Here is a 14,910-nt window from a genome sequence, read left to right on the forward strand (position 1 = left end):
CAACTGTTAATGCATGAAAGCATTCACTAATGCAAACTACAGTGTGGGCTCAATGCAAAGAAGCACTTTTCATTAGGCCTCAGTGAAGAGGAGTTATTAAAAAAGCACTGTTTCTTTCTACGAATGTTTGAGTACATGAAACGTTTTCTGAAGTACTGTGGGGAAAAGTGTTTTTACCAGCACAAACTAGAGCCGTTGAGGACTATCAGATTAGGAAATAAGGTCTTGACCTTTAGAAGTGTTGTCTAACTCCTCTTTCTAGACAATATGCAATGTTAAAATCACTTACACTATACCAAGCTTATTTTATTTTTGAAAGTTGTGACTTAAAGAAAAGAGGAAGCGATTAAACAAGTACAGCTTTGCTTCAGGCAACTCGAACATCCAAATTTATAAGTTCAGTTACTTTAGGTTTTATGTTTAGGTGTCGAGCGTGACAATGAAGGATGAAAAGAGGCTTATCCTCTGTCATCTTTCACCTGGAGCATCGCTGGGGAGTATAGCATAAAGAGGGCAGAGGCGAGCCAGGTCACACACTCATCTGCAGAGACACCGCACTGCTCTGTGTGCTTTACTAGGAGGGCAAATACCACAAAACAGCCTCTGGGGTCGAGTGTTACGGCTCTCCCTTTGAAGATGCTGTGGGTTCATATTAGTGATCTATAGGCTGAAAATGCAGTTTTGAAAAATAACGAGACAAGGCAAGATTTAGTAATGAAGTAATTCATCTTTTATAGTGATGTTCCAAAATTTTGAAGTTAAAAAATTTATTATCAACAAAGTTTTTGGCATGATTGTCAGCATTTACAAAATTGCTAAAATATATATAATACACAACATACATAACGTTAAAATAGACAATATAGAAAATAGAATATTAGCAGTAAATACAGTAAATTTACACACACACACACACACACACACATATACATATACATATATAGGAATATAACAATATTATTGCAATTTAAAATAACTGGTTTCTATTTGAATAGATTAAAAAATTTAATTATGGGCTTAAATACAAATGTAAATACAAATGTAAAGTGCTGAAAATGCAGGTTTGAAAAAATAATGAGATAAAGCAATGTTTTGGAAAAAAAAGCTATATTTTCTTAGCAGTGATGTTCAAAAATAAATATGTTTTAGGTCAACAATGATTTTGACGTGATTGTCATCATTTTCACAATTGCTTATATATATATATGTTATCATTGGAAAAGTCTCTACTGACGAATTTGATGTATCCTTGCTGAATAAAAGTATTAATTTCTTTCAAAGCTTTATACTTTGTTTTCAAAAGAAATATTTTTGTGCTTATATTTATACATTTTTATTTATTTATTTGTTATTAAGTGCAGAAGTCTTTAAATATTACCCAACAACAAATCAAGCTTTGCATAAATTATAATTTAATGGAACACATTACATTTTAATAGAACACAAACTTTGGTAACACTCTAAATTAACCACTAAATTCATCTATTTTGAGGAAAATAAAAATACTTTTTTTTTTTCAAAAAAAGTTAGTTTTTCGTTTCGCCTGCAGGCCAGAATGAAATCTTAGCGTGTGTGCCAGGCAAGGTTACAGCTTGTGTGTACATGCCACTTCTCAGAGTGCCAGAGCAGGCAAGGGCCTGCTGAACAAACAAACCCGCACGACTCTATCAACAAATTCAACAGATACATGAAGAAACAGACACCAAACACAACTCCTGGCTCACGTGTGTCTCCTCCCCCATGCTGGACACGGGCAGGAGACCCAAAGATAATCCCCACAGATTGACAAATGCATTTTATGTGTACTGAACTCAACTGAACTCAAGTACAGGCATGACCTGTTGTGAGGAAAAAAATTGAGCCATTGATTACCTGTCTCTTATGGCATATTGTTAGTATTGCAAAACAAAAGGGGCATGTAGTTGCACATGCCCGAGCTGCAGTAAAAGCTACAACTAAATAGATATGTAACAAAGGCATCCTGAAAAACTTTTAAGGACTTAATACACAATACAACAATAGCAAAAGGCCTTTTATGACAAGACAGAATGTCAATAGATTCATCTGCAGCCACAAAGCCACACTGTAGATTCACTAGTGTCATGAGGGCTGGATGGGAGGGACGGGTTAAGAGAGAGTGAATGAGTGAGAGGAACTGAAAAAATGAATGAAGACAGGAGCAGAGTACAGGGCCCGAGGCGGCCGGACTAAATTCCTATTGTCTCAAATGAATCAGATGATAAACTTGTTGACATACACCAGCAATGACTCTACAGGGAAATACCAATATTAGATTGTTCTGTTAAACGCAAAGACATTCCAATACAATAAATACCGTATCGAAGGTCTAATTAAATTGCAATTATGAAAAATTGGGTTTGCTGTGAACAGGATGTCACTCGATACCTCATTGTTATGGTTGGACAGGGGTTTTTTTTTAACCACAATTGGTTGCAACATGCCAAGGAACAACACCTCAAGCTATCGTGAAAGCTATCGTGTTCATTCTGTTTGTGTTTAAAGGCTGATAAGACAAATTTCTTGACTAAAATAACTATTATCGGAGCCTTAAAAAAACGGTTTGGCATATATTTTTGGCATATATATTTATATTTAACTGTTTGGCATATTGGCATATATCATTAATTGACATTATATTCCATTTTTCTTCCCTGCCTCACTTTTTCAAACTGGATAAACATCTCAGAACTGGCAGACAGTTTGACGTCACTGACCTCTCTGTCTTTACTGGACTTTCTGCAAGTTAATCATCTTTTTATCACTATTGGGACATCGTCAATCATTGGTAGACATTCATTTTCATTTATGTGTCTCTGAACTAATGGTAAATTAATGCTCTTGCTCTCTTAAAAATAAAGGTTCCAAAAGGGTGGCATAAGAACCTTTTAGTGAACAGTCCTTAAATAACCATTTTCTTAGTGTGAAGAATATTTAAATAATCTAAAGAACCTTTTGTGGAATGGAAAGTTTCCATGGATGTTGCAGGTTCTTCGTGGAACCAATAACCAAAACATGTCCTCTCACATTCAACATCTTTTTTCCCCAGCAAATCAATATCAAAAGTCGCAGTGAGCATCTTGTGTGTCCACCAGCTGCTTTAAGTACTACAGTGCATCTCATCCTCATGGACTGCATCAGATTTGCCAGTTCTTGCTGTGAGATGTTTGCTGTTTGCCACTACAAGGACGATCAGCTGTCCTTCCTGTCTCCCTGTAGCATTGTCTTAGGCCTCTTACACTATGGACACTCTGCAGTTTTCATGCCTTCCTGCAGCAGGATTATGGCATATTCACACAAGTGAGGAGAAACTCTGCACATCTTTATTTATGGTGTTTTTCAGAGTCACTATAGAAAGGTCTCTTCAATGTCCTTAGTTACTGCCTACAATCTATAAACTGTTAGTGTCTTAAAGACTATTCCACAGGTGCATGTGTAGTAATTGTTTATGGGTCATTAAACAAGCATGAAAAACACGTTTTTTTCCCCCCATTAATTTACTAACTTTTAAGTCCATGGTTTTTCTCCAAAAAGTGCAAATTGCCATAATCCGTACATTGCCATCACACACATCAAAATTCCATACCATTGCATATTAATCCAAAAGTCAGTAAAGGTTATTAAAGGTCTTGATCAGATTGTTATTCAAAACATGAAAAAAAGTACAATTGTACACATAGATCACCCATATTACATGAAGTGATGCCAAGCCCTAACAAACAGCGAAGCTACATATTGGGAAAATTACAGACTTGGTGACTGTATGACTTGTTAATAATCAATAGATGAATTAATAGAGCAGAACATGGGCCTATGGCTGGCAAAGCTGGATGTGTTCTATGTAAGACCAACAGCATTTGCTCTCTCTCTCCTGATCAGGCACAGAAACGCACCTTAGTGATGTCTCTATCTAGAACAGGGGTGTCAAACTCAATTCCTGGAGGGCTGGAGCCCTGAAGAGTTTAGATTCAACACTAATTAAACAAAACTGATCCAACTAATCAAGTCCTTCAGGCTTATTTGAAAACTATATGGTATGTGTGTTAGAGCAGAGTTGGAACAAAACTCTGCAGGCTCCGGCCCTCCAGGAATTGAATTTGACACCCCTGAGAGCATCATCTCATCAGGATGAAGTGAAGGCACTGCAGGTATGAGCACCCCTGCTGGCCAGTTAAGAAACACTATTAGCATGTTTTATCTGTGGGAAGAATTATGATATTAGATCAACCTTCCAAGATTCATTTCGTTTAATTTAAAATTTTCGCTTTTTCCTGTTGGGCAAACACAGTAAACCCTTAATTTTGGCATAAAATCAGTTCACACTAGAAAGCGTTGTTGAGGATTTTTTTTTATTTTTGTTTATTTTTTGCCAAGAAAGCAAAGTCAAGCAATAATCATTTAATGAAATTTGACAATCTAAACAAAAAGCTCTTCAGTCTGCAAAAACCACCCTTGCTGTAATTCACAGCACCGTAACTGTAACGGACTGGGCGTGACAAAAGAGATCCAAATGCAAGCTTTATTAAAAGCATGGTCGAGACAGGCAAGGTCAAACACTTTTACTTTTTACTTTACTTTTAGTCATTTAGCAGACGCTTTTATCCAAAGCGACTTACAAATAAGAAAAAGTAATTAAAAGTAAAAGCTAAAACTCTATAAATACTATATATATACACACATTTAAGAAAATAAAAGAAATTAAATAAAAATGACAAATGCATACAACAACACTTCAAAACTAAAACATTTAAATTTAAATTTAGCATTTAAAATACGTTTTTGGATGTGTGCGGACCTTCTCTTTTGCACATGCAACGTTTCACTAGTTTGCTCCCTTGATGCCTGCCCTCAGTGCTCTCTAAATGCCTGGCCAAGCAAAGCGCACGACACTGACAAGGTACGCGATACAGTACGAGACCAAACGCCATTTCAGCACGTCTCCACAGTAAACAAAACAAGCGTTTCCTAGCAACGACAACTGCGCTAAACACGGAGACAAGAAATAAATACACTTACAAACACCAGCAAACAATTATACATACCTGTCAATCCTCCCGTTTTTCCCGGGATTCTCCCGTATTTTACCATTCTATCCCGCTATCATCCCGTTTAAATATTTTCCCGTATTTCTCTCGTATTTTTAATCTTTCTATTTAAAAAATCCCACTGGACGTATTTTATATGTTTGCTACATTCGCTTCCGGTAAAACTCCCATAATTTGTATAGGCCAAACCTAATTTTATGAATAATCACGACAACAAATTCCAAGGTTGTCCAGTTGCCAGATCTTGTTTGAAACTCATAATTTTTCTCACACGATCGACGCATACAAATTTCAACCCATTTATCCCCTCAACTTGGCAACCTACAGCCTAGTGATGCTATTGATAACTATTTGCGCAGGTAGTACCGCGGGAAGGAAACAAGGATCAATGTATAAATAAATGTATATTTACATGTATAATGAGATAAAGCTTACACTTCAAAAGGCTATTTAATTTATTAAATATGAGCGCTGCAAGTTTCAAAGTCAGGTGCTGCGCAGCTTTGTTTACTGCGGTTACGGAGGAAACGTCTATAATTTTGGCGAAAAGCGCCACCTGCTGGCAGAGAACGAATTTGCATTTTTCAATAAGCCCTTCTGCTCTTTGTTAAGACCAAAGCCAAAAACGACTCTTATTTTTAAGCAGAAAACACAAATGTGAACTGGTGGATAATGAATTATAAATCTCTAAAGATATAGCTTACACTAAGATATATTTATGTTACTAAATTAATATAATTGTTTGATTATAATTGTTTAAATTAATATAAAAATAATATAATATAATATGGTATAATATAATTTTTTTTACTTTTGACTCCGCCCACCCATACAGTGGCAGACCGTGGAGCAGTAGAGGACCTGGACGATGGAGCAGTGGCAGACTGTGGAAAAGTGGAGGACCTGGACCATGGAGCAGTAGAGGACCTGGAGCCGGCGGAGCAGAAGACCACCAGGTCAGAGCCAGTGGAGCAGGAAGCCAGGGCGGAGCCGGCAGCGCTGATGGTGGTGACGGAGCTGAAGACCACAAGGGCAGAGCAGATGGGACTGGAGATCCCCACGGTGGAGCAGATGACCACCAGGTCAGAGCCGGCGGAGCAGGAAGCCAAGGCGGAGCAGAAGACCACCAGATCAGAGCCGGCGGAGAAGACCACCAGAGCTGGGCAGAAGACCACCACGGCGGAGCAGACGGACCGGGCGGAGCAGAAGTCCACCACAGCACAGCAGATGGGATCGCAGACCCCCACGGCGGAGCAGATGGGACGGAGGACCACTTGAGTGGAAATGATGGTGCAGGGAACCACCACGGCGGATCAGGCTGGACTGGAAATAAGAGCACAGATAGGTTAACAGCGGTCTCAACGGCCTTCACAGGACATTCGCAGTCGACCTCCATGGTTGTGACAGGACAGACAGAGAGTTCGTAAACGGCTTATTCGGCCGGAGCAGGGAAGACAGAGAGTTCGTAAACAGCCTCCTTGGCCATTACGGGGCAGACAGAGAGTTCATGAACGGCCTACTTGGCCGTAACAGGGCAGACAGTGAGTTTAAAGGGTGCCGCCACTTCTGGAGATTCTGCTGCTGAAGCCGCCACCTCTGAAGGTTCTGCAGTGGATGCCTCTGGGGCAGAGTCATGGTCAGGAGAGGCCTCTGGGGCAGACTCGTGGACAGGAGAGGCCTCTTGGGTCTGAGAGCAGTGTGTTGCCCAGACACACAAAATGGCGACTGCCATCACAGGCAGCGGAGTAGATAGAGGAACAGCCTCTGTGACAGCCAGTGCTGAGGCCCTGGGGATGCCAGCTGCTCGCACTGACATCAGAGGTGGGTCCATCATACTGGCAATCATTCTCGTGAGTCCTAGACCAAGCTCCGCATCCGCAGGAGTTTGGGTACTATAGGCCCCCCAAAAATAATTCCCAGGGGAAACTTCCATTGCAGCCGTAGTGTGGCGAGGCTCTAGACTGGCGTGGTGGCCATCTTGGCCAGGGACTCAGGTGTGGTGGCCATCTTGGTCGGGGACTCAGGCGTGGCTTGAGCATACTGGATCCATGGTTGGTCTGGTGTTTGATACAGCTGCTGGATCTGTGGTGGGCGAAGTCTTCTGTAACGGACTGGGCGTGACAAAAGAGATCCAATTGCAAGCTTTATTAAAAGCGTGGTCGAGACAGGCAAGGTCAAACACCAGCAAACAATTATATCCAGGGCAAGGCAAAAGAGTAATCCAAAACAGGCAAAGGTCAGGGCAGGCAGCAAACAATCGTAAAAACAAGGAAACAGTCCAAGGTCCAAAAACAGGCAAGGCAAGGCAAGACAAAAACATGGAAACACTCAGAAATGTCCGCTAACAGCTGAAAAAGACTTCGCCCTGTGAGTGGGTGGGTGTGCATCTTAAATAGTCCTCCTGATTGGAACCAGGTGTGTATGTAATCAGTTCCTAGGCGTACGGGGGATTGGGAAATGGAGTCCGTGAAAGTGGCAAAGGTCCAGGATGGAGTGCCCTCTAGAGGAGCTCATGGGCACTCCAGCTGGAGACCGTGACAGTAACTTAGTGCAAATAGTTGTCATAACATTATATGCATTAGATAGCAATGGATTAGTTCACCCAAAAAAAGAAAATGTGCTGGCAGTTTACTCATCCTCGGGTCATCAAAGATGTAGATTAGTTTATTTCTTCATCAGAACAGATTTGGAGAAATTTAGCATTACATCACTTGCTCACCAATGGATCCTCTGCAGTGAATGGGTGCCGTCAGAATGAGAGTCCAAACAGCTGATAAAAACATCACAATAATCCACAAATAATCCACACGACTCCAGTCCATCAATTAATATCTTATGAAGTGAAAAGTTGTGTATTTGTAAGAAACAAATCCATTATTAAGGCGTGTTTGCACTTTTTAAGGTTGTTTTAACTTTAAACCATCTCTTCTGGCCAAAATACGTGTCCATAATCCATAATAATGGATCCTCCAGTGAAAATGTCCATCCCCTGTTGTCCTCTCCTTACACTGGAGAAAGCAATTTAATGTATAGGGGACTCATTTGAAGTTAAAACATCTTAATGATGGATTTGTTTATAACAAACATGCAGCTTTTCATTTCACTAGACATTAATTGATGCTGGACTTGTGTTGTGGATTAGTGTGATGTTTTTATGAGCTGTTTGGACTCTCATTCTGATGGCATCTATTCACTGCAGAGGATCCATTGGTGAGGAAGTGATGTAATGCAAAAGTCCTCCAAATCTGGTCCAATGAAAAAAACAAACTCATCTATATCTTGAATGGTGAGTGAATTTTCAGCAGATTTTCAGTTTTTAATTAACCATTCCTTTAAGCAGTTCATTACACTTCCTTACACATAAAATTAACACATTAGTTCTGAGAATGATTTTTCTCTCTCTCTTTAATCAGCATTTTGAATGATTAACAAGCCTGTGGAATAAAACATTTTGGAAAAAAATTAAAAAACATTTTCATGAAAAAGGCATTACATAAAATCATTCATTTATAAAAATGAGATCTCAATTACATGGAACTATATCAAACAGACACACTGAAACTTGCTCCTGCGCTGATATCTTTGCACCTGTTCTGGTGACAGACACACATGGAGATAAGTAGATATTTATTTGTTCATGGGAAGGAGTCGTCGATCTTATAAACCTCTTCTGATCTTTGCAGCAGTGTTAATGCCACCTTGAAATTCCTTACTTTCTTTCATCTTTTAGTCATCACAAACTTAGGTGAAGAGAAAGTGTTCTTTTAAATGTATCCACTTTTAAACCTCAACTAAACCAGTTATTTAAATCAAAGACGTATTGTTTTAAATCCTTGAATGCTGTGCAACACCGTGATTAAGCATTAACACAAACAATGGTATAAAACAGCTAATCATTTCAGGAATACATAAACTTTGCAGTTTCTGTTTTTAATGGGCTCAAACTGTGACATACTTCCTCTTTTACGAATAAACAGCAAATGGTTTGTTGCCAGGGATTTTTTAAGGCTTATCTTAGTTAAACAATACATTGAACAGTCCAGTTTTTCCAAGGAACTTTCAAGTTATTGTTCCAGAACTAACTTGACATTTAATAAGCTGTTGGGAGTTTCTCATAAAAACTGAACTAATAAAAACTAATGAAATTTTCATAAAGAAACAGCATTACTAAAGTCCAAGAAGATCACACTGAATATTCATATTTATGGTCAAATGAGTTTCTCAGTAGTCTTGGTCTCCCTCCCATCTTGGTTTTATGGTTACATTCTTGATTTTTAAACACCTTCTCTGGCAATATGGGTTGATACATCTCTCAATGACAGTTTGTCAAATTAAGGTCAAATTATTGAAGTATTTTCTGACTTATGCGGCAAGTGTGGGCTTGTGCTACTAACAATGTATGCAAGATTAAAAGATATGATTAATTGTAACACCAAAGTCACTGTTCGTAGACCTATATATATATATATATATATATATGTATGTATGTATGTAGTCAGGAATATCACAAAGATCATTGATACTCATCCATCTTATTCCGCTATCTTTATCAGATACTTCTAAACTTCTAGGGAATTTTTGACAATAAAAAGTATAAGAAAAAGACCATCTGTCCCGCATCATTACGGAAAGCCTATCAGGGCTTAAATCTTGAAGTATTAGGAATGCGTTCACACAATAGATGAGAGATTAGGTTCACTGGTAAAATGATAGAAAGCAGGCAAAGCACAAAACCATTTAATGCAACATTGATTTGTAGACCATGTTATGCATCAACGTTGTTACTATCATTAATAAAGTGCATAAATCAAATGATTTAGTCGACTGAAATCAGTCATAATGATCCTTTCAACTCTTCAAGAAAAAGTAAAATGTTTGTCAGTAGAGGCTTAAAATGTCAACTCTAATGCCATGGTTTTGAATAGTAACAAAAATGTAGTTGAAAAGTAGATTAAAAAGAATACATATCAAATTCTCTTTCTAAAGACCTTGCCTTGTGACCTTAAACTCAAGGCTAATATGTAACTAAGATATAAAACTGGCAACAGTGTTATCATTTATATTGGTTAAGATTAAGGAAGCCCAGTGGAATTTATTAACACTGAATGTATCTGTCTGGACAGTTTTATTTGATGTCAGAGATTTCTAGATCATGATTGGAAACAAAAAGACAAATGTGACGATGACTGTGAGACGTCGATTATGCTGTGGCGCGTGCAGTGTAGTGCAGCACTGCCACCTAGTGTTAATACAGCGAAACACAGCGATTACCTGTGCAATAATTTGGACTCCTTGTGTTCATGTTACGTAAATCTATATAACTACAATAGCCAAGGGCGTAGTTTTGGTTTGAACAGTGGGGGGGGGGGTTAAAGTGTTTTAGTGGAGTCCGGGTCATGCTCATAAGATTTATTTTGTTTGTTTGTTTGTTTATATGTTTATTTTTGTAAAATTGTATTTTGTGCTATCATCCACACATGCAAAGTTGGTTGATAACATAACTGGAATAAAGTAACAGTCTAGTTAACAATTAATTGTTTACATAGGATATATAATGTAGCCTATTTTATATTATTTAGGCACTCATAGGCTATAGTTTGACAGAATGTTTTAATTCAACATGCCATGGGAAGTCAATTTAACTTAACATGTCTTAACAAGTCTAACTTAACATGTTCTTATATTCATATTGTTTATTTCTTACTCCTTAACAGTTCATCAGGCTCTAAATGATTCAATCTATGCCATCTCTTGGAATATCTGAAGGCCAGGTTTTTCCATCACTCATCATTAGAACCCATTTACACATGGCTCTTGATTCTGACTTGCACTTGCTCTTATGAAAATGTATACTCTCAGAAAAAAAAGGTACAAAAGCTGTCACTGGGGCGGGGCCTTTTCAATAGGCACACCTTTGTACCTAAAGAGTCCATATTGGTACCTTAAACAGTGGCAGTTCTACATTGAATTACACCCTGGGTGAGACCCCCTTCGAGCACCCCCCCACACACAAATTTCTGCACAAACAGTTATATTTTATTATAACAACATAAGTGAAAGAGAAAATTATATTTCTCAATTGCACAAATCCTTCATTAGAACATTTGAAAAACACACTTAAGAGAATCCAGTTATTTAACTATTGCAATTACAACAGGAAACACACTTTTTAAGGTGCACAGTCTCCACCTCCAACACTGCCAAAAGACAATGAACACAAATCTGCACGCCCGTGCCTAAAACCGCTACTGACCTTAAAGGTACATATTAGCACCTAAAGTGGAATCATAGTACCTAAAAGGTACAAAATTGTACCTTTTGAAAAGGTACTGCCCCAGTGACAGCTTTTGTACCTTTTTTTCTGAAAGTGTCCCATAGTTCTTAACAGCATTTGTTATAATAAGGCTAGCCTATTAATCATTACCTGGACAATAATGACTTTTTTTTATTAATCTATATAGCATTTGTTATTTAAAACAAAAGCCTGCACATTTAGAAACCATAGCTACAACATGCCACAGTTGTAAATCTGGCCTATAGGGAAATATCTATTCCCTTAACAGATTATCTATTTAGTTCAACAAAATGTACCACAATAAATAAGCCTACAATATAACGTGATAAATTATTCTGGTAATTGGTGGTCATGAGTAGCCTAGTTTAAAAAGATTTTAATATATTTGTCAGTGCTGGTGCAGGATTAGGCTATGTTTTTTCCACTTTTCAGTCTTTTTGGTTTATGTGTCTTTTTCGATAATGTTCGACTTTATCCATAGCATTTTAAACTGGCAATTTCTCAATAGAATTCAAATAGATCGCACGTTTACAGTCAGCTTCGCGATAAGAATGGCTCGCGCTTATCGTATCACACTTTGCGAGCGCGCTGGTGCTCAGTCACATTGTGCTGATAACTGCTACATTCGGTTGGTAGTAGGCTACGTGAGGTTAGCGCTTATAAAAGCGCCGAAGTCTCGACTCTAAATAATTAATTAATAGCCTGATTTTAGGTTTCCATTAACCATGGTATAAATCAGGGATCCTCAAATCTGGCCCACGTGATCCACTTTCCTGCAGAGTTTAGCTCTAACCCTAAACAAACACACCTGAGCATGATAATCAATGTATTCAGGATCATTAGAAAATCATAGGTAGGGGAGTTTGATCAGGGTTGAACTTGGAGCTAAACTCTGCAGCGCATTATGGCCCTCCAGGGCAAGATTTGAGGAACCCTGGTATAAATATTAGCATAATTAGCCTACCATATTTTGCATGTCATGGCCACCTGCCCTCTGAAATATGCAGTAGCCATTATGGTTTTCTGGTGTTGCTTGTTACTAACAGGACCAACTTGAATTGAATTAGGCTATTTGAAAGCTTATTTATTTATTTATCTATCTATCCCTATTTAAATTGTTTTTATTATTTATAATTTAAATTGTGTGATGGTCATGGTTAAACTATTGTGACACATGCAGGAAAACAAACAAAACGTATAAATAATACGAAAAGAATCACTTGTACGTTCGCTTGTTCGTATTGAACTCTTTAATCACAGTAGCTAGGCTACTAGATTTATTGTAACAGTATCGCAGGGACTCACTGCTAAAAAGTCAAGGGAATGTTTTTTGAGAGCGTGTGTGTTTGTGTGTCATCGGTAGATGTCAGTATGATCTCAGTTTAATAATGACGCGCGAGAGGGCGACAGCGGCGGGAGATAATACCAGTCAAAATATTTCCTAAACAATTGCTTAATTCAGTTTGTCAATACTTGTATGATTTTCTCTACTTTATTAAGGATTCGTTTTGTTTATTCAAACCTTTGAGAATTCGTATTGTTTTAATATTAGCTTAGACTATTCTGGAATATATGATTACATGGTGTAGCTAATTAAGCCTCAGAATAAATCAGTTCAATAGGCCTATATATAAAGCAGACCTGTATATGATAATAACTTTTGTTATAGTTACAATAAAGTGGAGACTTTCCAATAGATGTTCTGTATTATAGTTTCACAACAATAATCGCAGTAGCCTAGTGTGGTATTTTAGAGGGAAATTAACATTGTAATTTTTATTAAGATTGTGTATTTTTATTTTATTTTATTGTTAGACGGGATAAAAGAGCACATCTTGGATGAACAGCTTTGCTCCACATGGGTTCACTGTTCTCGCATGTTAAAGTTCTGCCGGCTAATGTGCTGTGACTGTCCCGCCCTCTCAAATCAGGTAACTTAATGAAAACAAACCGACGCTGACACGACACACCTGTTGAATGAGGACTAGCAGGTAAGCAGCCCATTCCTCGACCATTGAGCGTTTGTTATCATAACAGTCTGAACGCGTGGCACTTTATAGTCAGCTTTTAAACCGGACATCAGGATGGTGAGCGGTCAAGTAAAGGCCACAGGGCGCCATAAGCCACCTAAAGCCACCAAACACAGCGACTATTCCTGTGGCGGGTCACCGCTGCCAGCAGAACCTCCTTCAGATGCAAATATACCGAATCTACCGTTACCGACCCAGAAAGCGTCAGGGGGCAGTAAAGCCAAGAACAGCTGCCAAACAGGTGGGTACAAAATATCTCCAAAACACTGTCCAGGAGAAGATTAATCACTGTGATATCCCTACTAGGGGGAAATAGTTTAAGCCAGACTGAGTTGGTGTGCTGGTTTTAGCTGGTTTAATATGGTCTTATCTGGTTTAGGATTGTCTCTATGCCGGGCCAAGCTAGTGTTAAGCTGGTTTGTCTGTACCAAAACCATTCTAAAAGCAGTCCAACAGCTAAAACCATCAATCCGTCTTAGATGGTTTAAGATGTCACCATATTTTGATAGTTTATATACAATATTTTTCATAGTTTTATACACACACACATAAATGCATGCATGCATACATACGCTGCAGTTCAAAAGTTTGGGATCAGTAAGATTTTTAATGTGTTTTAAAGAAGTCTCTTCTGTTCATTACAGCGGCATTTATTTGACCAAAAATACAGAAAAAACAGTAATATTGTAAAATATTATTATCATTTAAAATAATGTTTTTCTGTTCTAATATAATTTATTTCTGTGATGCAAAGCTGAATTTTCAGTGTCATTACTCCAGTCTTTAGTGATCTTTCAGAAATCATTCTAATATACTGATTTATTATCAATGTTGGAAACTGTTTTGCTGGTTTTTTTTTTTTTTGGAACCCGTGATACTTTTTCAGGATTATTTGATGAATATAGTTAAAAAGAACAGCGTTTATTTAAAATATAAATTTTCTAACAATTAAAAAAGTCTTTATCACTTTTTATCAATTGAACGCATCCTTGCTGAATAAAAGCATTAATTTCTTTAAAAAAAAAAAAAGAAAGAAAAAAATGACTGACCCCAAACTTTTGAACAGTAGTGTATATTGTTACAAAAGATTTCTATTTTGAATAAATGCTGTTTTTTTTTACGTTTTATTCATCAAAGAATCCTGAAAAAAGTATCACATGTTCCAAAAATATATATAAAGCAGCAAAACTGTTTCCAATGTTGATATTAAATCAGCATATTAGAATGATTTCTGAAGGATCATATGACACTAAAGACTGGAGTAATGATGCTGAAAAATCCGTTTTGATCACAGCAATAAATTATATTTTAAAGTAGCTATATTAAAATAGAAAACCATTATTTTAAATTGCAATAATATTTCACAATATTACTGGTTTTATTCTGTATTTCTGATCAAATAAATGCAGTCATGATGAACAGAAGAGACTTCTTTAAAAAACATTAAAAATCTTACTGATCCTAAAATTTTGAACGGCAGTGTGTGTGTATATATATATATATATATATAATTAATATAATA

General features: G+C 37.5%; 1 protein-coding gene across 1 annotated transcript in view; it reads left to right on the plus strand.

The window, feature by feature from the left end:
- The first annotated feature begins 13,183 nt into the window (after positions 1-13,183).
- LOC107717183 (NF-kappa-B inhibitor zeta-like) overlaps positions 13,184-14,910 on the plus strand; it is a 5,686-nt gene continuing 3,959 nt past the window's right edge. The window contains exons 1-2 of the mRNA XM_016523865.1: positions 13,184-13,349; positions 13,419-13,629. Coding sequence (XP_016379351.1) covers positions 13,443-13,629 — 187 coding nt within the window. The 5' untranslated portion in view covers positions 13,184-13,349; positions 13,419-13,442. The remainder of the gene's footprint in view (positions 13,350-13,418; positions 13,630-14,910) is intronic.

The sequence above is a fragment of the Sinocyclocheilus rhinocerous genome, unplaced genomic scaffold (genome assembly GCF_001515625.1).
Source record: "Sinocyclocheilus rhinocerous isolate Xijiao unplaced genomic scaffold, SAMN03320098_v1.1 scaffold3738, whole genome shotgun sequence".
Classification (NCBI taxonomy): Eukaryota; Metazoa; Chordata; class Actinopteri; order Cypriniformes; family Cyprinidae; genus Sinocyclocheilus; species Sinocyclocheilus rhinocerous.